The following is a 26,944-nucleotide window of genomic DNA, read 5'->3' on the forward strand; positions in this document are numbered from 1 at the left end:
GCCAGGGGAGGAGGCACAAATGGGGCTGGGGATAACATTTTGAGGAGGGTGCCCCCAATGTGTACAGAGGACTTCCCAAGGGAGATAAGCCCCCGAGGGGCTCCTTTCCGACAGTAGCCCGCACAATGCATCTGTGCCTTATTTCCACCTTCCCCAGCCTTATGTATTATAGTAGCAGAGATGGAATGAGGTCCTTAAGTGGCCATTAATTGTCTACCTAAGGGCCTCAATAGGCCTAAAAATGGATGGGCTGCCTGGTGCCTTACCCATTTCCCTGTAATATAGAGGACAGATCGATGTGGGCAAAAGGTGTAGGCTGGTTACCTGCTTTATCTTATGTGACCCTGCCTTCAAACACATTGGTGGGGAACTGTAATTCACCCCATGATTATGTGTTCTCCCTGGAGCACCGCACTCACAGGACTACTTTCAGAATGTTTTAAACTAACTTCTGATCCACTTTCCCTGTGATGACAGCTTTCCCACCAGCAAATTGGGAGCATGAAATCATCCTTTTTACGCCAAACTGTGGTACTTGAGCAGAAATGTGCATTGTAATAAGCAGTTTACTGAATCACGGAATGTGACACTGTACCAAAACATTCTACTATATATGAATAAGCTTTAAATGGAATAAATGTTTTCAATATTAACTTAAAAATTGCTACTCATCGCTGGAGACCACTAAGTTAAAGAAGGACAGTGTCATGAGAAACCTTTTTTGGTGGTCTTGAAAGTAATTGAAAAACACAAGTAAGAAGGTATGAATAGGTTAGGTAAATATGCTAATAAGAAATAATTTAGCAAAAGGTATAGCATGCAGAAGAAATACATGGGGTGGTGAAAATCAAATTTTCCAGTTATAAGCAAGGGATAGGCAATAGGCTCAGAGAAAGGAGCAAGTTTTAGCTTGAAGAAAAAGAAAGCAAGGGCTTTCACAGTAACTTCCAGTAATCAACACGAAGATGTCCCATCTTGTTGCATTGAGAGCACATAGGCTTCTGGGCATCACTCAGCACCTTTGCTTTTGTCCAGAGGAAGGAGACCTTTTGTGTTCCTAGCTTTTCTTTCCCGCCCCTGACTGTTCACCTTCTTTTCACCTTCTCACCTTCTATCCTTCTTGGGCTTATGGAGGTGACGGAAAAAGTATTTCCCTTGGGGCAGGATATTGAGGTCGGCGAACGGCGGGGGGCAGGGTCCGGGGGGGTGGGGCCCACTCACCGACGCGTAAAATGACGCGGGATGACTTTGGGTGGAACCCCCGACCTCACCCCATGTCATTTCAATTTTCAGGTTGGCGGGAGCGCAGCCGAATCAGCTATGCGCCCGCCGACCTGTCAACGGCCAATTGAGGCCATTTAAAAAGTAATTGACCTCGTTGAAGGACCTGCCTGTCCAACCTTAAGGTTGGCGGGCAGGCCGGGAGCCCTGGCAGGCTTCAGAAAAAGCATGAAACCACATCCACCGGCAGGATGAGGTTTCATGTAGGTTTTTAAAAAATTAACAAAAGTTTAATGAAAAGTGATGGCCATGTCCCAACTTATGTGACAGTGGCACATGAGGGGACATGTCAGGGAAATTTTATTTTTCTACATTTAACATTTTTGAATTTGGCGCCAATCTCCCTGAGAAGGCACTTAGCCTCAGGGAGATGAGTGCGCTCTTTCACACGCAAATGCCTCAGTTGGCCCACCTATGTTAAATGGCGGCGTGTCTGCATGCACATGCTCCTGATCCTCCCCCGCAACAGGGCGAAAATTCTGCCCTTGAGGTAAGGGCTTATGGACAAGCTCATAATCATCAGCCACCTTGCCTGCTTATCTAGCTTTTGAAACCTTTTGGTTCTCTACATGTTTCCTTACAAAGGTAGGGAGCGAGTTTTTAAATTCTTCAAAGAGAATGACCTCTCTGAGGCTTTCATAGGTAGTCTCTAATTTAAGCGCCTGCATCCAGCAATCAAAAGCAAATTGCTTGACTCTTTCAAACTCAATATAAGTTTATTCAGGTTGTTTTCATTGGGTTCATAATTTCCGTCTATAAGCTTCAGGCACTGAAGCTAGCCTTTCTGGCCATCTCATAATCTGCAAAGGTCTCCTCAGAAAGCATTGCATAAACCCTGTGGGCCTGTTAACCTGCTTTGCATTAGCAGTGTCCAGTTTTCTGTGGTCCATTATATTTGTTTTGCAATTATTTTCCAGATGAAATGAAAAATGCCTTTATGTCCCTCTCCTCAAGCTTTGGGATTGCTTGGGCAAGTTTAAGCAGCTGCGCACTTGGCCCTGAGTAGGGGGGGCAGGTCTCTTCCTATTGGTGCATTCACTGAATTGAGGGGTAGTCCTCCCTCTTAGTTTAAGCTTTTTTAATTGAAATTCACTTTCTTCCCTCCATTCCTGCCACTCTCTCTTTGAAATGCTTTCTTTTCTTTTTACTCTTTGAAATGCTTTCTCTTTCCTTTTCTCTCTACTGCCTCTCTCTTTCCTTTTCTATCTCCTGCCTCTCTTTTTCCTTTTCTCTCTCCTGCCTCTCTTTCTTTTTCTCTCTCTTGAAATTCTAGCTCCAGACTCTTCTTTCCGACCGCAATTTTGCTAAAGCAAGTTTGTCTGTTTCAGGCTGAACACATGTCTCTCGCTCTTCTAATTCAATTTCAAGATTGCTGGCCACTAGTCTTTAAATTTTTTGTTCCCCAGCTTTTGGTCAAAATTCTAGCTCCAACTACTTAGCTACAAATCTCAATTTGTCACTGGATAATGTATTTAAACCGTTCCAAGATATTTCACTCTGTTCCAAAAACACACTAGCCTCGAAAGTGGATATTTTGGTTCACTTGGATCATTCTCGTACACAAGAAAATTGTACTTGCATTTTTAAATTATGTCTAGGGATTACTTTAGTTCCCACTTCCAATTACTCTTGTTCATTTATGGGCTAAAATGACAAACATAAGCGCCCAAATATCTGTTATGACCAAATTGGGAGGAGTGAACTGACTCTTCTCTTTGTCCCACTCCTGACTTGGTTATTTTATTTTATTTTTTATTCTTCATTCATGGGCGTCGCTGGCTAAGCCAGCATTTATTGCCCATCCTGGGCATGTAGGAGTCAACCACATTGCAATGGGTTTGGAGTCACATGTAGGCCAGACCAGGTAAGGGCAGCAGATTTCCTTCCCTAAAGGACATGGGTTTTTATGACACTACAGCAGCTACTATGTTGCATTTGTGGAGGATACAGGCTGCTTTATGGAGACACCGAGTCTATGGAGCTCTCAAACAATGGCTAAGCTAAGTCTAGATTGAAACCACTGAGGGATCACATGACATAGCTCATGGGTGAAATATGCAAGATTTAAACTACCAGTCCTGTTAGTTCAAGAGACTGCCACAAGGCACAAGGATAGAAGGGGCAACAACCTTACCCTCCACCTCTCTCCTTCTGAAAACTCTCTCATCATAGCTGAGCTGATGTGTTTTGAAAACCCACCAGAACGGTCATCATCAGACTTTTCATTCCATTGAATTCAAATTTCACCATCTGTCACGGTGGGATTCAAACCTGGATCCCTGGAGCAGTACCCTGGATCCCTGGAATACCAGCCCAGTGACAATACCACAAGTCACTGCCTCCCCTCAGGGTTATAAGAGTTTAAATTTAAAACGAGGTGATATTGCCAATTGAATATATATGCTAATCGTGTATAGCTCAGTGCAAGGAATAAGACAGCCAGATCCCTTAAATTAATGAAGTTAGTTTTATTGTAAAAACTCACCTAGGTAAAGATACAGAAATTATTAACAAAATGGTTTAAAAACATTTGAATATATTCAACTTCCCACTGAAGCAAACACACAAACACATGCACACGTGCGTACACACACACACACACTTAACTCTTGCACATAGTGGTGTTGATTTGGAATTCTCCTTTAAGAACTCTAGCTTTCCAGCAATGGGATCTTCTGGTGGGTTTTCAAACCACAAACAACTCAGCTATAATGGGACAGTTTTCAGAAGAGAGGTGGAGGATAAGGTTGTTGCTTCTTCTATTCCTATGGCACTCTCTTGACTTAGTTCAAATCCACTATTTTTCACCCATGAGCTGTGTCATGTGACCCCTCTCTGGATTTAATCTAGACTTACCTTAGCCATTGTCTGAGAACTCCATAGAGTCCGTGTCTCCATAAAGCAGCCTGTATCCTTCACAAATGCAACATATTAGCTGCTGTAGTGTCCTTTGCTTAGCAAAAGTGTTCTTTTCAAAAAGTTCCATATGTTATGAATACATACGTAGATAATATATGTCCAGCCGATGACATTATAAATTAATATACTGTATGACACATCATCGTAACAAAGGATTGATAGTAAATTACAATTTAAAATGGTTAGGAAGAGGGAACAGAGAGTAAGAATTGTAGTCAGTTTCGCAGATTCATTAAATCACCCCTTAATCTCATATAAGGGAATACAAGACTAGTCTATGCAACTTGGCAGAAATTGATCTTTTACACACACCAACAATCCAGTGAATTAAATTTTTGAACACACCATAGCTATTAGATAATTTGTATTCTGTTTAAAAATCTGGAGATAAAAGCTAGCACCAGTAAAAGTCAGCATGTTGTAATAACCCAATTGTTTGTAGGTACGTTCTTTAGAGAAATAAACCTATTATCCTTACCTTGTCTGTTTTCTATGTGGTCTAACAATCCATTCAGTTAGCACTAACTTTTCAGGGCAATTATGGATGAGTAATAAATGCCTGCATTGCTAGCAACATCCATTTCAGTCCTAGGACATCATTGCAGGAGTTCCATAGAGTAGTGTCCTAGGCCCAACCATCTTCAGCTGTTTCATCAATGGCCTTCTGTCCATCATAAGATCAAAAGTGGGGATGTTCGCTGATGATTGCACAATGGTTAGCACTATTCATGACTCCTCAGATACTGAAGCAGCCCATGTCCATATACAACAAGACCCGGACAACATTCAGGATTTGCCTGATAAGTGGCAAGTAACAGTTACGCCACACAAGTGCCAGGCAATGACCATCTCCAACAAGAGACTCTAATCATCTCCCCTTTACATTCAATGCCATTACAATCGTTGAATACCCCACTATCAACATCCCGGGGGTGGACCAGAAACTGAACTGGACTAGCCATACAAATACTGTGGCTACAAGAGCAAATCAGAGGCTGAGAATTCTGTGGTGAGTAACTCGCCTCCTGGCTCCCCAAAGCCTGTCCACCATCTACAAGGCACAAGTCAGGAGTGTGATGGAACACTCTCCACTTGACTGGATGAGTGCAGCTCCAACAACACTCAAGAAGGTCGACAACATCCAGGACAAAGCAAACCACTTGACTGGGACACCATCCAGCATCTTCAACATTCACTCCCTCCACCATCGACATACAGTGGCAGAAGTGTGTACCATCTACAAGTCGCACTGCATCACCAAGACTCCTTCGATAGCACCTTTCAAACCCGCGGCCTCTAACATCTAGAAGGACAAGGGTAGCAGATGCATGGGAACACCACCACCTGCAACTTCTCCTCCAAGTCACACACCATCCTGACTTGGAACGATATCACTGTTCCTTCACTGCCGCTGGGTCAAAATCCTAGAACTCCCTTCCTGACATGTGTTGGTGTACCTACACCACATGGACTGCAGCGGTTGAAGAAGGTGGCTCACCACCACCTTCTCAGGGCTATTAGGATTGGCAATAATTTTTTTTATTCATTCAGGGGATGTGGACTTCGCTGGCTGGGCCAGCATTTATTGCTCATCCCTAATTGCCTTTGAGAAGGTGGTGGTGAGCTACCTCCTTGAACCGCTGCAGTCCATGTGGTAGTGGTACACCCACAGCTGTTAGGAAGGGAGTTCCAGGATTTTGATCCAGCTGAGTGAAGAACATTTGAGAGTGAAGAATATTTCTCATAGTATTCTAACTCTTCCTTTAAATTGTTAATATTTCAATTCCCAGAAAGCTTTTCCATGCTGTTCATTCCAATCCAATACTCATAGCTAGATGCTTCCAGCTGTGCTATTAGTAGAAAATGTGCAGATTTTTACAGCCGGTTGCTTTAAGTTTCTTAGCAACAATACTGAAGGGCTTGCTATCGGATACTCCTTGGGCACCTACACAATAAATATTTGCTTTAGTGGATGTTATGCTTAACCAGAATTACTAGAGTAAACAGGAATGTTACTGAGATAGTCTCAAGAACTCTGGAAAGAAAAATTGCACACATTTCTTTCCTATTTAAGAACTGCGCTTCTAAACATAAATAACTCTGGTCCATTATTGCCAAACAGCAAAATTCAGATTTTTTTCATCTTCATCCATAATAAATGGATTAGTAAAGAATTAAATGGTCCAATCCATATTTTCATTTCATAGAGTTGTATTCTTTTTCTCATGAAATAAAAATCAGAATTACATTGACTTTAGTTCTATTTAATCTGGAGATTCTATTCCATGTTTGTACTTTCAAAAAGACCCTTAAATGCCAAACTTGGCAGAGAAACAAAGTAGTTTTTAGTATTCTGGTGGATAGTTAAGATTTATCTTTTGGATGTACCTTCTAATATAATTTAGATTTCTAATTTCTATATCTATACAAATGTAACTGGTTGTATAAACTTGAGACAAATCATACTTTTTAATATTTTGTTATTCAAAATTGATGGACTTTCACTAAACACTCAGCAAATAAGTCCCATTTTTCAATATTTTTTACAGCACTGTGCATTGGCACTGTTTAATTCTATTCTAGAAATTCCACGAACAACTTTGAAGAAATCCTTTTGGTGTTTGTTTAAACAGACCAATTAATTGACACTCAAACTGCTTGATGAGAAAATCGGCTGGTGCGAATGTATTTTCAGCAACTCTGTCCATTTTGTGGCCCAGTAAGAACTGTGCAGATAAAGTTAATCCTGGTTTGGGCTGTATTAAAGTAATTCATGCCTTCCTGAGAAAGTATTGCAAAAAAATAGTTTAATAAGTTTTTTTTTTAAATTCTACTTTATAATATTTAGTGTTTGACATTTTCTAAAAGAACAATTAGCCTGATTAAAGAACAGTTGTGAAACATTCGCATCAATAAATGTAATATGATATGAGGAATTATTTCACTTGGAGTTTAGTTCATTTTATAACCTAGAAGAAATAACTATAGGTGCTTTGACTAGGAATGGCTTGTTTTGGCAATCTATTATACAGAATGGATCAAGGTAGCATATGTTCAAGTAAAGGAAAATCATGCCACTATTAGTTCAGTGTATTATTTAAGATAAGCAGATCAATGCATTTGCAGTAAATTGGGGAAATTTCTATTATATGTTAAATGAAGAATGACAGGCATTGGTATAGAAAATACAAAGAGACTATATTAGAATGTTATGGTGTAAATAAGCTATCTACAGCAGAAAAATAAATTGCACCATCAAAAATAGAAGCTTGCATAATGCTTATTTCCACAATTCTACACTGCTCTTCCATCAAAGACTCAAATTGGGCATGGTTTCAAGTGTACCAACAATACTTCACCCAGTAACCATTTATCCTCTGTGAGACTAGATAGCGAACATTGGAAACCTATTTGACTTTAGAAGGGTATGACAGCCATGTCTAATCCAGCCCATATCCAAGGTTCCACATGTACATATTTTCAAACATGACTTGTTGAATGGGGATCAGTTGTGGGAACCCAGGCTGATTTTGTTCTCCTTTTGAAAGCAGTGGCATTGGAGTCAACTATTTCAGGGCTGCACTCAACTACAAAGAATTGGGCAGACACATATAAAGATATATTGTGGTGTTTTCCTCCCCTCCTCCCATCCACCAATAAACTTAACCCACCCTCCCTGTGATCAGCTAACCCAACTCGGACCATTGATTCAGGGTGGGATCTTCTTGAACTATGTGACTCTATTCCACACCAGGTGCTACTTTTGTCCACTGACCATTTGGTGGAGTCAGAATTGGGTACACAGGAGAGAAACATCCATAGCCTGGAAATTAAATAGATTGATAATTTGAACACGTGGCTTATTACTTTGAGTACAGAAACAGGCTATTCAGCCCAACAAGTCTATGCCAACGTTTCTTGTCTTCTTGTAATAAGCCACTTGAGCCTCCTCCCACTTTACTCCATCTCAGCCTTTCAACATTCCTTTCACCTATTTGTACTTGTCTAGATTGTCTTTAAATGCATCCATGCTGTTTGTCTCAATCACTCCATGAGGCTGTGAATTCCACATTCTCACTCCTCTTAGTAAAGAAGTTTCTCCTGAATGCCTTATTGGATTTATCAGTGATTATTTTGTATTGACAGCCCCTAGTTTTAGATTCCCTCAGAAGTAGAAGCAGCTTAACTATGTCTATTCGATCCAACAGTGACATAATTTTAGAAATCCTTATCAGGTCACCCCTCGGTCATTTTTCTTCAGCGAAGAGCCCCAGCCTGTTAGTCTTTCCTAGTAGTTAAAATCTTTCAGTTCTAGTATCATCCTTATAAAACAGACTGCATATGTGCATTAACTGTTTATATGATGTTCAACAACTTTGTTAATTTCCAGGCCTTTGTGCTTCGTCATAGAGTCATAGAGGTCTACAACACAGAAAAAGGCCCTTCAACCCATTGAGTCTGCACCAGTCAAACAAGTACCTAACTATTCTAATCCCATTTTCCAGCACTAGGCCCATTGCCTTGTATGTCATGGCATCGCAAGTACACACCCAAATATTTTTAAATGTTGTGAAGGTTTCTGCCTCTACCACCCTTTCAGGCAATGAGTTCCAGATTCCCACCACCCTCTGGTGAAAAAATTCTTCCTCGCATCCCCCCTAAACCTCTTGCCCCTTACCTTAAATCTATGCCCCCTGGTTATTAATCCCTCCACCAAGGGGAAAAGTTCCTTCCTGTCTACCCTATCTATGCCCTTCATAAATTTTGTACACCTCAATCATGTCCCACCTCAATCTCCTCTGCTCCAGGGAAAATAACCCCAATCTATCCAATCTCTCCTCATACCTGAAACTCTCCAGCCCAGGCAACATCCTGATAAATCTCCTCTGCACTCTCTCTAGTGCAATCACATCCTTCCTATAATGCGGATTCCAGAACTGCATGCAATACTCTAGCTATGGCCTAACCAGCACTTTATACAGTTTCAGCATAACCTCCCTGCTCTTATATTCTATGCCTCGGCTAATAAAGGCAAGTATCTCATATGCCTTCTTAACCACCTTATCTACCTGTCCTGCTACCTTAAGGGACCAGTGGACATGTACATCAAGGTCCCTCTGATCCTCGGTACTTCCCAGGGTCCTACCATTCACCGTGTATTCCTGTGCCTTGTTTGTCCTGCCCAAGTGCATCACCTCACACTTATCCAGATTAAATTCAATTTGCCACTGATCAGCTCATCTGACCAGCCCATCTATATCCTCCTATAATCTAAGGCTATTCTCCTCACTATTTACCACCCCACCAATTATTGTATCATCCGCTAACTTACTGATCAACCCTCCTACTATCTAAATCGTTTATATGTACCATAAACAGCAAAGGACCCAACACCGATCCCTGCGGAACCCCACTGGACACAGGCATCCAGTCACAAAAACACCCTTCGACCATCACCCTCTGCTTCCTGTCACTCAGCCAATTCTGGATCTAATTTGCCAAATTGCCTTGGATCCCTTGAGCTCTTACCTTCGTTATCAGTTTCCCAAGTGGGACCTTATCAAAAGCCTTGCTGAAGTCCAAGTAGACTACATCAAATGCATTGCCCTCATCTACACACCTGGTCACCTCTTTAAAAAATTCAATCAAATTGGTCAGACATGACATCCTTTTAACAAAACCATGCTGACTGTCCTTGATTAATCCCTGCCTCTCCAAGTGTAGGTTAATTCTGTCACTCAGAATTGCTTCCAACAGTTTTCCCACCAGTGAGGATAGACTGACTGGCCTGTAGTTCCCTGGTTTACCCTTCCTCCCTTCTTGAATAACGGTACCATTTTGGCTGTCCTCCAGTCCTCTGGCATCTCTCCTGGGGCCAGAGAGGTATTGAAAATGATTGCCAGCCCTCCTGCTATCTCCTCACTCAACAGCCTGGGATACATTTCATCCGGGCCTGGAGACTTATCTACTTTTAAGCATGCCAGACCACTTGGAACCTCCTCCCTTTCTATGCTAATTTATTTAATTATATCACAGTCCTTCTGCCCGATTTCCATACCCCCGTCGTCCCTCTCACTTGTGAACACCGACACAAAGTATTTAGTTAGAACCCTATCTACATCTTCTGGCTCCACACACAAATTACCACTATGGTCTTTAATGGGCCCTTCTCTTTCCTTGGTTATCCTCTTACTCTTAATGTACTCGTAAAATAACTTTGGATTTTCCTTTATTGTACCTGCCAATGTTTTTTCATGCCCTCTTTTTGCTCTGCTAATTTCCTTTTTAAGTTCCCCCCCCCCCTATACATTCTGTATTCCTTTAGGGCTTCCGCTGTTTTGAACCCTCGGTATCTGCCATAAGCCTCCCTTTTTCTCGTTATCCAATCCTGTATATCCCTCAACACCAGGGTTCCCTGGATTTATTGGTCCCACCCTTTGTCTTTACAGAAGTATGTTGGCCCTGTACTCTCCCTATTTCCTTCTTGAATGAGTACCACAGCTCTGACGCAGATTTACCTAAAAGTAGCTGCTCCCAGTCCAATCTGGCCAAATTATATGTGATCTTATTAAAAATCGGCCTTCCCCCAATCTAGAACTCTGATTTCTGGCCCATCCTTGTCCTTTTCCATAACAACCTTGAATCTAATGGAGTTATGATCACTATCTGCAAAATGATCTCCCACTGATACCTCTACCACTTGCCTGGCTTCATTCCCTAAAATTAAATCCAGGATTTAATCCAGGATCCTGTCTCCTCTCTTGTAGGATCTTCTACGTACTGGCTTAAAAAGCTCTCCTGGATGCATTTTAAAAATTCCGCTCCCTTTAAACCTTTCACACTATGACCAACCCAGTTAATGTTGGGGAAGTTGAAATCCCCTACTATTACTACCCTATTATTTTTACTCTTCTCTGAAATGTGCCTACATATCTACTCTTCTATTTCTCTGACTGTTTGGGGGCCTATAGTACACTCTTCCAAACAAGATTGGTTTAAATTAAAATCATGTCTTGAAAACTGCAGTGCTCAGATTAGTATTTCCAGCAAAATAAAATTTGTTGTGAAAAATCAGGATTATTGCTCAGGAGAGGTAGCCAATCTCAAAAATTCACTGAAGATCTGATCAATAACCCAGAGAGTGCAGAAAAGATTCAGAAACTGCAGAAAAGATTCAGGAGACCAGTTCCAGGGATGAGGAACTTTAGTTATGTAGATAGATTAAAGAAACTGGGGCTGTTCTCCTTGGAGAAGAGAAGATTGAGAGGAGGTTTGATAGAGGTATTCAAAATCATGAGGGGGCTGGACAGAATAGATAGGACAAAACTGTTTCTTTCCATTGGTGGAAGGATCCAGAAACAGAGAACACAGATTTAAGATAATTCTTAAAAGAAACATTGGTGACATGAGGAAAAACTTTTTTCACAGAGTTAGTTAGCAGTTAGAATCTGGAAAACACTGCCTGAGAGTGCAATGGAGGCAGCTTTAATCGAGCCTTTCAGGGGTGAATTGGATTATGATCTGAAAAGGAAAAACGTGAAGGGCTAGGCAGAAAAGGCGGGAGAAGTGGCACGAGGTGAATTGCTTCCCCCAGAGAGCCAGCACTGACAGGAGGGGCCGACTGTATTCTAACTATTTAAGTAAGAAACACAGAGTGTATTGGTGGCAGTAAAACAGCCAGCTCTCATTTATAGGAGTGCCAACTTTCAATTCCAGCTGCCATGTATCTTCGAACTCCTCTGCACTGTGTTAGCTTGTCTTGTCCGGTTTTCAGCTGATCATACACAGGGGAGGACATTACTGACAGGGCCAGCCTCGCTTTGTAAACCAGAAAGAGAGTGTCTGCCGGACAAAATTACACTGCCGACCCGATTGCAATGGTGACTAGTTCCTTCCCCCACACTTGACAGTGAGAATGTCAGGAAAATAAATCTGGGTGGGTGGGTGGGCATTTATTTTTGCAGGGTTGAACGGGTTATCTGAAAGAACTAACGCTCGAACAATATTCCTGGCCCTTCCATACGAAATAGTTTCCAGATGCAGGAACCGCTTGGCATTTAAACCGGTTGCATTAATCTCCCATCTTTCCAGAGAGGCAGGGTGATGGGGCGGTTGCAGGTCACAGAGGTGTCAGTGGATTTTTATCAGGCTAAAAGTGGTCACACCTCCCAAACAACCGAGCGGCTGTTTCAGTCTGTGTGTGAACAATCGCCAACAACATTTGGCTTAAACAAAAACAAAAACAGAATTACCTGGAAAAACTCAGCAGGTCTGGCAGCATCGGCGGAGAAGAAAAGAGTTGACATTTCGAGTCCTCATGACCCTTCGACAGAACTTGAGGTCGAGTCCAAGAAAGAGTTGAAATATAAGCTGGTTTAAGGTGTGTGTGTGGGGGGCGGAGAGAGAGAGAGAGTGGGAGGTGGAGTGGGGGTGTGGTTGTAGGGACAAACAAGCAGTGATAGAAGCAGATCATCAAAAGATATCAACAACAATAATACAAAAGAACACATAGGTGTTAAAGTTAAAGTTGGTGATATTATCTAAACGAATGTGCTAATTAAGAATGGATGGTAGGGCACTCAAGGTATAGCTCTAGTGGGGGTGGGGAGAGCATAAAAGATGTAAAAAAAAAATAAATAAATAAATAAATATTTTTTTTTTTCTTTTTTTCTTTTTATAATGGAAATAGGTGGGAAAAGGAAAATCTATATAATTTATCGGAAAAAAAAGAGAAAAGGAAGGGGGAAACAGAAAGGGGGTGGGGATGGGGGAGGGAGCTCACGACCTAAAGTTGTTGAATTCAATATTCAGTCCGGATGGCTGTAAAGTGCCTAGTCGGAAGATGAGGTGTTGTTCCTCCAGTTTGCGTTGGGCTTCACTGGAACAATGCAGCAAGCCAAGGACAGACATGTGGGCAAGAGAGCAGGGTGGAGTGTTAAAATGGCAAGCGACAGGGAGGTTTGGGTCATTCTTGCGGACAGACCGCAGGTGTTCTGCAAAGCGGTCGCCCAGTTTACGTTTGGTCTCTCCAATGTAGAGGAGACCACATTGGGAGCAACGAATGCAGTAGACTAAGTTGGGGGAAATGCAAGTGAAATGCTGCTTCACTTGAAAGGAGTGTTTGGGTCCTTGGACGGTGAGGAGAGAGGAAGTGAAGGGGCAGGTATTGCATCTTTTGCGTGGGCATGGGATGGTGCCATAGGAGGGGGTTGAGGAGTAGGGGGTGATGGAGGAGTGGACCAGGGTGTCCCGGAGGGAGCGATCCCTACGGAATGCCGATAGGGGGGGTGAAGGGAAGATGTGTTTGGTGGTGGCATCATGCTGCGTGTGCCCCCAGTTTCATTTTATCCTTCGGCTCATCCAACGCCTCAACAAGAAACTTTTTCTCTTTCTCTCAAGTGCTAAGGAACGCAAGCTCCAACAACTCATCGACACCAACACCCATCTAGGACCCTCCACCCCGGCCTGTCCCTCCGTCCCCACCCCATCTTCCAATCCCAACCCCAGCCGTGTATTCACTATACCCCCTGACCTTCCCCTCTCCGATGCTGAACGTTCAGTGCTCAGCAAAGGACTTAGTTTCATACCCTTACGCCCTCACCTCAATGAATTTCGGGCTCGGCATGATGCTGAACTCTTCTTCTGCCGTCTTCGTCTCCAGGCTCACTTCTTTGGGCAGGAGTCCTCTCCCAGTTCAACGGATCCTTTTACCCATCTCCAATATTCTCCCTCCACCTGGACCCCTCCCTCTGGATTCTTACCTTCTCTTGATCTTTTCATTGAGAACTGTCGGCGCGACATTAGTCGTCTCAATTTCTCTGCTCCTCTCACCCATTCTAACCTGTCTCTCTCTGAATTTACTGCACTTCATTCTCTCAGGTCCAACCCTGACATTGTCATCAAACCCGCTGACAAGGGTGGTGCTGTTGTTGTCTGGTGCACTGACCTCTACCTCGCGGAGGCTGAGCGTCAACTTGCAGACACTTCCTCCTACCTCTCCCTGGACCATGACCCCACCACTGAAAAACAAGCCATTGTTTCCAGGACTGTCACTGACCTCATCTCCTCTGGGGATCTCCCTCCCACAGCTTCCAACCTGATAGTCGCCCAACCTCGGACGGCCCGCTTCTATCTCCTACCCAAAATCCACAAACAGAACTGCCCCGGTAGACCGATCGTCTCAGCTTGCTCCTGCCCCACAGAACTCATTTCTCGTTATCTTGACTCCCTTCTCTCTCCCCTTGTCCAGTCCCTTCCCACCTACATCTGTGATTCCTCTGACACCCTACGTCACATCAACAATTTCCAGTTCCCTGGCCCCAACCGCTTCCTCTTCACCATGGACGTCCAATCCCTCTACACCTCCATCCCCCACCAGGATGGTCTGAGGGCCCTTAGCTTCTTCCTCGAACAGAGGCCCGAACAATCCCCATCCACCACTACTCTCCTCCGTCTGGCTGAACTTGTTCTCACGCTGAACAATTTCTCCTTCAACTCCTCTCACTTCCTCCAAATAAAAGGTGTGGCTATGGGTACCCTCATGGGCCCCAGCTATGCCTGTCTCTTTATGGGGTATGTGGAACATTCCTTGTTCCAGTCCTACTCCGGCCCCTTTCCACAACTCTTTCTCCGGTACATCGATGATTACTTCGGTGCCGCTTCATGCTCTCGTCGGGACTTGGAAAAATTTATTAATTTTGCTTCCAATCTCCACCCCTCCATCATTTTCACGTGGTCCATCTCTGTCACTTCCCTTCCCTTCCTTGACCTCTCTGTCTCAATCTCTGGTGATAGACTGTCCACCAATATCCATTACAAATCCACCGACTCCCACAGCTATCTCGACTACAGCTCCTCACACCCCGCTTCCTGTAAGGACGCCATCCCATTCTCTCAGTTCCTTCGCCTCCGTCGCATCTGTTCCGATGATGCTACCTTCAGAAACAGTTCCTCTGACATGTCCTCCTTCTTCCTTAACCAAGGTTTTCCACCCACGGTCGTTGACAGGGCCCTCAACCGTGTCCAGCCCATCTCCCGCGCATCCGCCCTCACGCCTTCTCCTCCCTCCCAGAAACATGATAGGGTCCCCCTTGTCCTCACTTATCACCCCACCAGCCTCCGCATTCAAAGGATCATCCTCCGCCATTTCCGCCAACTGCAGCATGATGCCACCACCAAACACATCTTCCCTTCACCCCCCTTATCGGCATTCCGTAGGGATCGCTCCCTCCGGGACACCCTGGTCCACTCCTCCATCACCCCCTACTCCTCAACCCCCTCCTATGGCACCATCCCATGCCCACGCAAAAGATGCAATACCTGCCCCTTCACTTCCTCTCTCCTCACCGTCCAAGGACCCAAACACTCCTTTCAAGTGAAGCAGCATTTCACTTGCATTTCCCCCAACTTAGTCTACTGCATTCGTTGCTCCCAATGTGGTCTCCTCTACATTGGAGAGACCAAACGTAAACTGGGCGACCGCTTTGCAGAACACCTGCGGTCTGTCCGCAAGAATGACCCAAACCTCCCTGTCGCTTGCCATTTTAACACTCCACCCTGCTCTCTTGCCCACATGTCTGTCCTTGGCTTGCTGCATTGTTCCAGTGAAGCCCAACGCAAACTGGAGGAACAACACCTCATCTTCCGACTAGGCACTTTACAGCCATCCGGACTGAATATTGAATTCAACAACTTTAGGTCGTGAGCTCCCTCCCCCATCCCCATCCCCTTTCTGTTTCCCCCTTCCTTTTGTCTTTTTTTTCCGATAAATTACATAGATTTTCCTTTTCCCACCTATTTCCATTATAAAAAGAAAAAAAGAAAAAAAAATATTTATTTATTTTTTACATCTTTTATGCTTTCCCCACCCCCACTACAGCTATACCTTGAGTGCCCTACCATCCATTCTTAATTAGCACATTCGTTTAGATAATATCACCAACTTTAACTTTAACACCTATGTGTTCTTTTGTATTATTGTTGTTGACATCCTTTGATGATCTGCTTCCATCACTGCTTGTTTGTCCCTACAACCACACCCCCACTCCACCTCCCACTCTCTCTCTCTCTCCGCCCCCCACACACACACCTTAAACCAGCTTATATTTCAACTCTTTCTTGGACTCGACCTCAAGTTCTGTCGAAGGGTCATGAGGACTCGAAATGTCAACTCTTTTCTTCTCCGCCGATGCTGCCAGACCTGCTGAGTTTTTCCAGGTAATTCTGTTTTTGTTTTTGTTTTGGATTTCCAGCATCCGCAGTTTTTTTGTTTTTAACATTTGGCTCATCTCCGCTGGCTCCCTGAACTTGCAACAAGTGAACTGTCCGAAGTGAGGACATTGGGAAGCGGAGGGCGCAGTAAACTGAAGCGGTCGCCACGACCTTCATACACCGTCCACAAGGCGCTGTCCACCCTGACAAAACTGCCAGCAACAACCACAACAACAACAAAACGGGTTGGCAGGTTCCCATCTCGACGTATGAAACATGAAATCGCGCAGTCCTTCGGAATTCTCTTAACCGAAATACAAAATATTGCGGGTGTCGGAAATCTGAAATTTAAAAAAAAACCAGGAAAATGCCGGGAAACAGAGCGATTGGCCGCTTCCTTGACATGGTTTAAGCTGCCAAACGAACCCGAACATGATGCCTGGACACTGGGTCTGGGAGCTGCTGACCAGCAAAAAGGCCAGGGTTAAATCCTGACCTTTTCGCGCCCGGCGCAGCAAACTCTAAACGGGGAGGGGGGGGGGGGGGGAGAGCAAAACACCGAAAACGGAGAGATTCTCCTGACAGACTCTGCCATATCTATCCCTCGTGTATTGTAGCCGTGACTCCCTGTCCCATCGAACTCCGTCACTGTAATACAACCAAATATTAATTTCAGTGAACTGATTGTAATGAACAAAAATAACTGAATCTTATCCATTTGCCCATTTATTCTGGTCCAGTCCTCTCCATTCATTGCGTCGCTTTCAGAGGAAAGGTCTTGGGGTGGTGGGGGTGGAGAGTGGGGGGTGGGGGTTATCCAGATTTATAAAAAGCGCTGCTTCAGTCAACAGCAGTCAGTGCATCTTAGCGACTGGGATCACTGAGCGCTCAGTCTTCTCTAAGATTTCTCTCCGAACCATCGCAAGGTAACCATCACACACACACACACACAGGTAAAATGAGCCTTATCCTGAACTCCAGTTTGGAGTGGAGCGGTGATTTGAATGACAATCTGCCCTCGGATGAATTTCCAACCAGCAACCTCACCAATGTGGAGCCAGAGGCGGGGGAGAGCGATCTGGATGTGAATACCGACGTTTACTCCAAAGTGGTCGTCACTCTGATCTACATCGGCCTCTTTCTCCTCGGCTCCCTGGGAAACTTCATCACTGTGCACACTCTGGTGAAGAAGAAGTCCTTGCAGAACTTGCAGAGCACCGTGCATTACCACCTGGCGAGCCTGGCTCTCTCCGACCTCCTGATCCTGCTCCTGTGCATGCCCATCGAGCTGTACAACTTCATCTGGGTGCACCACCCCTGGGCCTTCGGGGACGCCGTGTGCCGGGGCTACTATTTCCTCCGGGACGCTTGCACCTACGCCACGGCTTTCAACATCGCCAGCCTGAGCATCGAGCGCTACCTTGCCATCTGTCACCCGTTTAAAGCCAAAACCTTGATGTCAACCAGCCGCACCAAGAAGCTGATCTCCATCATCTGGGTCCTCTCCTTCCTGCTGGCCACCCCAATGATATTTACCATGGGAGAAATGTACGCCAATAGCGTCCCTGATCCAGATGATTTGATCTGCACCACTATAGTGGAGGAATCGACTGTCAAAACTGTCGTCCAGGTGAGTGATTGACTGTATACATGCCTGGACTGGCGGCGAATATGTGTTAGAGCTAACCAGTTTAAATTGCTTATCGATTTGACCTAATTTCTCCAATTTGTCCCCTGTCTGTTTAGTTGGTGTTGGTTTCCCAGTGGTTTCTTTTTTGATTTGGTGATTTTCTTAGAGACACCTCCACGGAAAGCAAGAGTAAACACCAACTTTCAAAGTAGGCCTTGTGCCCCCCCCCCCCCCCAAGCACTCAGAGATACATTGGGAGGGGGCGGGTGGTGCTGGGAGCAGGATTTGTGGGGGGCGGGGGTTTCAGGGTGAGGCAAGGGACAAGGATGCCCAGTTGTCAGGGAACCATTTGGAATAGAAGGAAGGAGACTTGGTGCCACAGAAATAGCTGTGTAAATGCACAACTGGATGCACCAGAGTGGATTTGGAGACACAGAGGAAAATGAAGGCCAGAGGCATTGAGGAATGCAGAAGGTGACATTGGGCGCATGAACCTCATTAGAAGCATAGGGTGAGGGACATAAAGCTGGAAGCAGAAGTACAGAACAGAGTGAATCGATGGCAGGGACTAGGCAGCAGGAGCAGTGAATTCATACAATTACTCCCCCCACCTCCTCCCCCCAAAAAAATGAATTGCCTGGCTGTAAAAGCTGCCACCTGGGGCCATTTGGAGGACAGATCGCCATTGCTTCTGCAACAGGATGTCATTCTTCACTCCTGGGCTTTAATTGGGTAAAAGGAAATACATGTTGGGGATCTGAGAAATAATCGGCACTACATGGAATGCTTTACTACTTTTGGGTTTAGCATCAACCTTAGGCACTCCCGAGTCCAGCAAAATCCTCAGCTAGGGACACTCTCTGCTCAGTCTCAACAATATACCTAAACCCCTATTTCACAAGAGTACCTTTCAGCATTCTTCCCATTCTTTGCATGGCCAAGCTTTATGCCTTCTATGAATAAGGCTGGTACTCTGGTGAAAATTTGGGCCAAATTTTCGATAGTTTTATACTTCAAAATTTTCCAAGAAGTTTAGTGCTGTCATTCATACAAAGTCACTCTAAAATATTAAGTAAACTTTAAAAATTCTCCAGATCATTCACTCTCAGGCTTTGAATCTGGGAGAAAAACACACCCTTGTCAATTCTTTTCAAACACTGGAAATGTGACTGGCATTCAGATTGGAATGAGCTGAACCCTGCCCATGAGTTTAAGCTCACCTGCACAGAACTGTTACACCTGAACAGAGCCATGTGAGAAGTACAATTCAGCTCTTCCTGTCCACATGGCTTTCAAAACATTCACTTTAATGCCAGTTACTTATAACAACTGTGCTATTTGCCAGTGTAAGAACTATAAGTGCTAAAAATTAAATTACCCAATCATTTCAATTAAGCGACATTAAAAATTTAGCAAGTGAGAATTTAATGCTGAAAATTTGGATTATTAGATAATTTGAATGAGGCAACTTGTTATTCCCACGGTTAATGTTTACCCATGCTTGTGTTTTGTTCTCTTTAAAATTAATCTGAGCTTTCTTTCTGCACTCAGTAGCAGGAATAAATCATATTATTTTCATAATATAGTACTTATGTGTCTGTGAAGCGTTTGCATCAGAATACAAGTCCTCTTATTCCTACCGAATAATCTTTCATAAAATGTATTCATAAATTATGCTGCTTTGGAGTGATTACTTCAAGTTTGCTTTCCTCTATTGAAATTGAATGTTTGATTAATAGAACATGCTGAATCTTCAATAACTCTTTAGGAATATAACCTGCAAAGCTAATTATGAAGATTGGTGAGGAGCATGAGAATGAAAGGTTGCATGAATAACTGAACAGCTTTCTCTATTATCCTTTTATAGTGGGTTGGCCTTTGATCTTTGATGCTTAAACATGAAATGGAATGAAAAGCAGGCAGATTCTATAAAGGGCAGGCAATCCACCCAACCAGGTTACTGCCCAGCCGACGAAGATAAAAAAAAATTACCCCACAGAGTGCAGTGTCCATAATAAGATGAACTGGAGAGGTTAATGGTTTTGACAATCTGGTTGAAAGCAGTTCAGATTTTTCTTATTGCCTATGAGTACAGCTTTATTCCCCTTAGTTTTATTTTTGCATTTTCCCCCTTTTTTATTAGTTGCACTGACCAAATATAAACTTTCCTTATCTCCCATATCCATTCCTGATATTCAAATCAAGTGCAGATTATATGAGCACTTTGGCTGTACACAATTACATGACTATTTAAACCATACATTTAATTTTGTATAGGTTTTTCATTCTGTAGAACAAATAAGACAAATGCAACAGATTCTATATTTTTGTCTTACTTGGTGCCAAAGGAAATTTGATAATTGCATAATTAACTGGCGTTTTTAGCAGACGTCTATCAAGTTCCCTCTACAGGGTAACCTGGTTCTCAGAAGAGGGAGATAACTGAGTAACTCTTTAGTATTTAGTTCTGTAACATACCAGCTGCTTGTCTTCTAAGACAGTTAGCTGGCAGGGGAGAGGTGAGGGTGGGGGTTTGGGGGTGGGGTTTGGTGCGTGGGGCGGGGAGGGACTTGACATTCTATGGGCGTGTGTAGTTGGCCATGACATTTTGACCAATGTACACGATGTCACTAAGGAGATTGCTGAGACATTCATGCCTGATGTCATGATGCACTCACCAAAATGTAGAGGCGATGAAAATGTAGTGCCCATTGTTTGGGCACCATGAAACCCTTTAATGTTCTGAAATCTGTGGTACCGATATACACTTCTGAGGCAAAGTGCGCCAGATGCTTTTTTAATGAAGGGCTTAGCCTGCACACACCAAAAGTCTGCCAGAGATATGTAGAGCAGGCAAATCATGACATCAGTCAGCATGCAATGTCAATATGATGCCAGTGCTGCCATTTTGGAGTTCCAGCCTGCATTCTCTTTTGACCCCTCATAGCTGTTGTTTTCAATGGCATGAAGAATCTCCCCCTGGCCCCACCAGCATATTTAAAGGGATTATCAACTACTCACAGGTTATTTGCTGGAAACTGGCTGTTGTTGGAACTCTATGCAGTTTGGGTGCCTTCCCATACTTGTTAAAAGTTAACAGTCTACAGGGAGAGACCTGGCTAGTGCAAAGAATTTTTTTGGTAGCCTAAATATTTGTGCACAAATCATTTGCTTCCAGATATGGATGACCTAGTAGGTCTTCCTCTTAGAGTTGAGCATGACTGGAAGAATGAACAGAGGCCACAAAGAGCAGGACAAGCTGCTCGAAGAGAGAGGACAAGGAGGGAAAGAAGAGCTTTGAGTCATATCCACCCAGGGTGTTCAGATGCAATTACCCTACCTGAATGTCAGAGACAACTGATGTTGACATGTCTGTGCTTCACTAAGGAGGCCATCACTGAAATCTGTCAAGTGTTCACAGTTCAAAGAAGGGCAAGGACTGCACTGCCAGTAGCTGTGAAGGTGACCGTGGATATGAACGTGTCAGCCTCCTTCCGAGTTGCTGCTGAATATATTAGCAACATTGTGCAGTTTGCGGTGCACTGATGTTTAAGGAAGGCCATGGAGGTTCTCTATGCAAAGAGAGATAACTTCATTTCTTTCCCTCTTGTCAGAGAGAAACAGGTTGAGTGTACATGAGGCTTTTTAAGGACTGCAGGCTTTCAGTAGTGTGTGATGCCATTGACTGCATGCACATTGCTTTGCGTATGCCTCATGTCAACTCTGCCACCTTCCTGAACTGCAAAGGATTTCACTCCCTCAATCATCAACTTGGTCAGTGACCTAGCAGCACCCATGATGCACTCCTTCTGAGATACTTCTCTGTGACTGCTTCATTTCAACCACCATGGCAGACAAACGCTACTGGGCAACAATTATTATCCTCTGGTAACATGACTTGTGACACCAATTCACAAACGTGTGCAGCAAGCATCCACGAGAGCAATGTTGCCTGAAGAAATCTGATGGAGCAGACCATTGGCATCTAGAAGCAATGATTCAGTTGCTTGAACTTCTCAGTAACACAGTGGAAGCTCAGATTTCTGCCATCGTGCAGAAGCCCTGCAGTACTTGGCTGAGTGGGTCTCAAGATTTGGTGTGTATGAAGCATGCTGCACAATCTTGCCATCACAAGGAAACAGCCTTGCCATCACCTATCAGATGAGAAGCTGAGGAACAGAGACATCAGGACAGGAAGACAGAGGCCGAAGAAGAGAGGCAAGAGAGGAAGAGAGAGGGAGGCCGCAACCTAGCCAGCCTCTTTCTGCCTGGGCTGTACATGAACAGATCCGTAATTGTTATCTCTGCTCTGTCACTGATAATCACATGTCCTCTTGGCCACAATGCAAAAATAAATGACAACACAAAATACACATTCCAATGCAAGTTTGTAAGTTAAATCATGCCACATTCCACACAAACATAAACAAATCATTGTTTTGCATTCCCTTAGTGCCTGTCTTTTGTGCAGATTTTCCTCTTTTAGTTGTCCTACACCATGCTACTGCATTGCCTGCCGCACGCTGGTAGAAGGATTCCTGACTTTATGTGGGAGATTGCAGATGGCCTTGGAGGGTGACCTCAAGCAACGCAGGGCTGAAAAGGCCAGGCTTCAGGCTGCACTATTTTACCATAGGTGGCAGCAGCCTGGGCTTGTTGGCTGATAGGCAACAACATTGGCAAAGTGCCAGTGGTGGGAGGATGAATGAGGACAGCAGTTTTGTTCTCCATCGAGCTACGGCCACTCTCCCAGGGCAACGCCTCAACAATCATAGTGATCTGTTGGATAGCAGGTTGTTAAACAGCTGTGACACCCTGGAAGACCGTCTTGGCAGAAATCTGAGCATCCACTGTGTTACTGAGACAGAGTGGTTGCTGCTTGTGCATTTTTAAGACATCCAGCAGATGCTGCATCATGATTGGTTCTACAAGAATGCTGATGGAGTTGGAAACCCACTTTCAACTGGAGGGGATGGGCTCCAAGCTCTGGAAAATGCCCAGTTCCAAGTTGGTGCTGGACTCCTCTATACCCCATGACATTGCATGCTGGTTTTCTGGTGGGCTTCCTAATGCACCAAGATTGAGTGATGTAACCTGGCCCAACGTGAAAGAATCTGAAGGAATCCAACTCTGGAAATCATATACCTGTCAATTTCATGTCAATCGTAGTGAAGATGCTGAAAGGCTATTATGAAGTTTGTGAATTATGATCATGTGAAGAACTTCTTAGTTATTCATCCCCCAGCATGGCTTTAGGAAACTGAAGCCCTCCCTGCCTTACTGACCTGATTGAATTTTTTGACAGAATGACCAAATTAGTGGACGATTGTGGTCCAATAGCTTTATATTACACCGGATTGGAAAGTTGTTGTAATCTCATAGATCAGAAGCTATCATTGGAATAAGTTAGAAACAATCTATTTTACATGGTGCTCAGGTTCCTTTTAGATATACTCAACAATTTTTGTACTTATCGGTGGTTGCTGTACTAAATTGCATGTTGTAGTGTCATTTGAGCTGAGTCAGTTTTAAAACAAAATATTGACACTTGAATGCTAAATAGCAAATACTCTATGCTGGAAATTTGAAATGGAAACAGAAAATGCTGGAAGTGCTCAGCAGGTCAAGCAGTGTCTGTGGAGAATGAAACAGAGCTAATGTTTCAGGCTGATGACCTTCCATCAGCACTGGAAAAAGTTACAGATGCGACGGGGGAGGTGGTGGTAGACTGGTATTGTCACAGAACTGGTAATGCAGAGATCCAGGGTAGTGCTCTGGTTACTTTGGTTTGCATCCCACCACAGCATATTTTTTTTAATTGAATTTGATTTCAATAAAAAAACTGGAATTAAAAGTCTGATGATGACCATCAAACCATTGCAGATTGTCGTAAAAACTTAACTAGTTCACTAACGTCCTATAGGGAAGGAAATCTGCTGCCCTTACCTGGTCTGGCCTACATGTGATTCCAGACCCACAGCAATGTGATTGACTTTTAAAATGCCCTCTAAACCAGGGCAATTAGGGATGGGCAATAATTTCTGGCCCAGCCAGCAACACCCACATCCCATGAATGAATATAAAAAGAAACAAGTGCAGAGGCAGGGAAAGGAGAAGGGGAGGAAAGAACATAACAGAAGGCTTGTAATAAGGTAGAGGGCAGGAGAGGTTAAATGACAAAAGGTATAATAGTTCTAGGCAAAAGAAGATGGGAATGAGACAAGTAGAGGTGTAAATGGAATGTTTACATAAAATGTATATTCGAAGGTTCACTTGTTTGTTAAAATCTGATAAACAAAACATTTTCCGTGTGTGGATGTTAGTTCGCAATTTGGGAAACTGCTTTTATCAAGAGGCCTGCTCTGTTTACTACCTTCATCACACAATTTAGGTGTACCCATTTAATTCAATTTCCAAATGGTATCTCTTCAGCTTCAGAGCTTTTCCAGAGTAATGTCAATAAATTAAATTGAGTCCATTAAATTAAAAGGCTGAGTTTAATGGTCTATTCGGAGTCCACTGGATGGGTACAGATCCTAACAAAAGTACTGAACTTTATTCAACTACAGTTCCCACCCATTCTCCAAATCCTTCCTAACTTATTAATTAGTATATAATTTCCCCATAATTAGTTTAGTAATTCCTATACTATCTACACTCAACCAGTGCTCTACCTCCTACCTTTTGATTCACTGCATAATACTGATAAGACTGCTGTTGGATTGTGGTTTGACTATACATTAGCACAGGATACAGAATTCAGACTACAATATTACAGACAGAACAATGTTATGAATGTTTAACAAACTCGTATCTTATTCCTGTCACCAACATTTTAATGGAGTCATAAGCTCATTTAAGATAAATGGATTAGCACTGCTGTTATAGTAACAGAGGAATTAGTTATGAACATGTATGTTTCTATGATAACATTATTCAAGCTAATTTCTTGCTCTATACACTCAATCAGCATATGGGGCTGAATATGAATCCATTGTGAGTTGTTCTTATTGTTCACTTTGAATTCATAACTCAGTCACAAAAATGCAAATAAATATTCATTCCAGGAGCAGAATAATTGATGACACAGTATTGGATAGTTTTGCGATCACATCCTTACCACCAAATGGCATTATTTAAAATGACATTGTTTACAACCAGGTTGAAAATTATGCTTCTCCTCCTTCAGGTACCATGCTCTAAGAAGATGTTTGTGAACATGGACTTCCATTGGATTGGTCCATGATTATGCTTGGCTAAGTACTGTAGTACTGCTAAGAGAAATAGGCCCTTCTTAGCAACTCTGTCTAGGACCCTCAATTTTATATGCCTCAATTAAATCTCTTCCCCACCCCCACCCCCCCCAACTCCCCTATTCCAAAGAAAATAATCCCACCCATTCAATATTTCTTCATAGCTGAAATTCTCCATTGCCGAAAACTTCCCCGTAAATCTCCAATATACCCTCTCCAGCACAATCAGATCCTTCTTAAAATGCAGTGATGCAGTACTCTGGCTGTGGCCTAACTAGTGTTTTATGCAGCTCGAGCATAACCTGCCTGCTTTGATATTCTCTGTCTCGACTAATAATGGAAAGTATCCCTAATGCCTTCTTAACCACTTTATCTACCTGTCCTGTACTTCTAATAGGTAATACTATATGACAATGTTTATAATCTAATATATAATATATTAATGCTAATATGTAAGTTCCCTTTAAGCTGAAAGCAAAATACTGCGGATGCTGGAAATCTGAAACAGAAACAGAAAATGCTGGAAAAACTCAACAGGTCTGACAGCATCTGTGGAGAGAAAAAAGTTAACATTTTGAGTCCTTATGACTTCTTCAGAGCTGCTCTGGAGAAGAGTCATAGCTGCTCTGGAGAAGAGTCATAAGGACTCTAAATGTTAACTCTTTTTTTTCCTCCACAGATGCTGTTAGACTTGCTGAGTTTTTCAGCATTTTCTGTTTTTGTTCCCTTTAAGCTGCATGGATGACTGACCACGCAGGATTTGGAATGTGCCGGACAGTGAATATGCCACACACAAGCAACATCCCTTTAAAATGTTCACATGTGCAGGCACTGTCAATCTTAAAGGCATCATGCAGAGCAAACAGAAGTTGAGGGAACATTGCTTGCCAGTGATGTTTATCCCTGCTAGGGCCTTCACCCATGCAATTGCAGTTGATGGACCTCGTGGACAACAATCTCAGGGGAGATGATTTTCGAAGGATGCATCGTCACAGGGTTCATACTTACCATGCAGCACCTCACCACAGATAGTTGGATTTTTAGCTGTGATCCACGGTTCACAACTGAGCAGGATGAAAGGTCATCAGCCTGAAACCTTAACTCTGTTTCTCTCTTCACAATGCTGTCTGACCTGCGCATTATTTTTAGAATTTTTTTTGTTTTATGTTGTACATTAAATGTGTCCTCTAGTTACCATACATTTTGCCATTGGAAACAGTTCATTATTATTTATTCATTCTATTGTCACAGACAGAATTTGTGTTTCTTTTTACTGCACATGATCATGAGATTTGTATGTGAGAAATGTGTGTTTGCTTTCTTACCCTCAGAGTGAGTGTCTCAATTAAATAATTCCATCAGCAAGCTTTTTGAGAGTTTAAAAATAAAAAAGGTTATTTATTATCATACACTTGCCCCGAATTTAATGCAATGTTTCACTCACTGGTCTCGCATACACAAAAATTAGATACCGATGGAGGTAATAAATTATTACAGCTTATAATTATCTCAGCCTCTTTTGTGGTAGGCCTGTAGTTTCTTAGATGAAGTTGATGCCTTAGTTGAAGGGAAGGTCTTATAAAGCAAAGGATTCTCAACAGGCTATGAGGTTTCTTGTAGATGAATTTCTAGGAGGTTGGTTCTCAGGTGA

At 43.2% G+C, this 26,944-nt stretch overlaps 1 protein-coding gene across 1 annotated transcript in view; it reads left to right on the forward strand.

The window, feature by feature from the left end:
• The first annotated feature begins 17,368 nt into the window (after window positions 1–17,368).
• Window positions 17,369–26,944, forward strand: part of ntsr1 (neurotensin receptor 1 (high affinity)) — a 65,711-nt gene continuing 56,135 nt past the window's right edge. The window contains exon 1 of the mRNA XM_041205441.1: window positions 17,369–18,040. Within this exon, the coding sequence (XP_041061375.1) occupies window positions 17,369–18,040 (672 nt within the window). The remainder of the gene's footprint in view (window positions 18,041–26,944) is intronic.

Source organism: Carcharodon carcharias, chromosome 14 (assembly GCF_017639515.1).
Source record: "Carcharodon carcharias isolate sCarCar2 chromosome 14, sCarCar2.pri, whole genome shotgun sequence".
Taxonomy (NCBI): Eukaryota; Metazoa; Chordata; class Chondrichthyes; order Lamniformes; family Lamnidae; genus Carcharodon; species Carcharodon carcharias.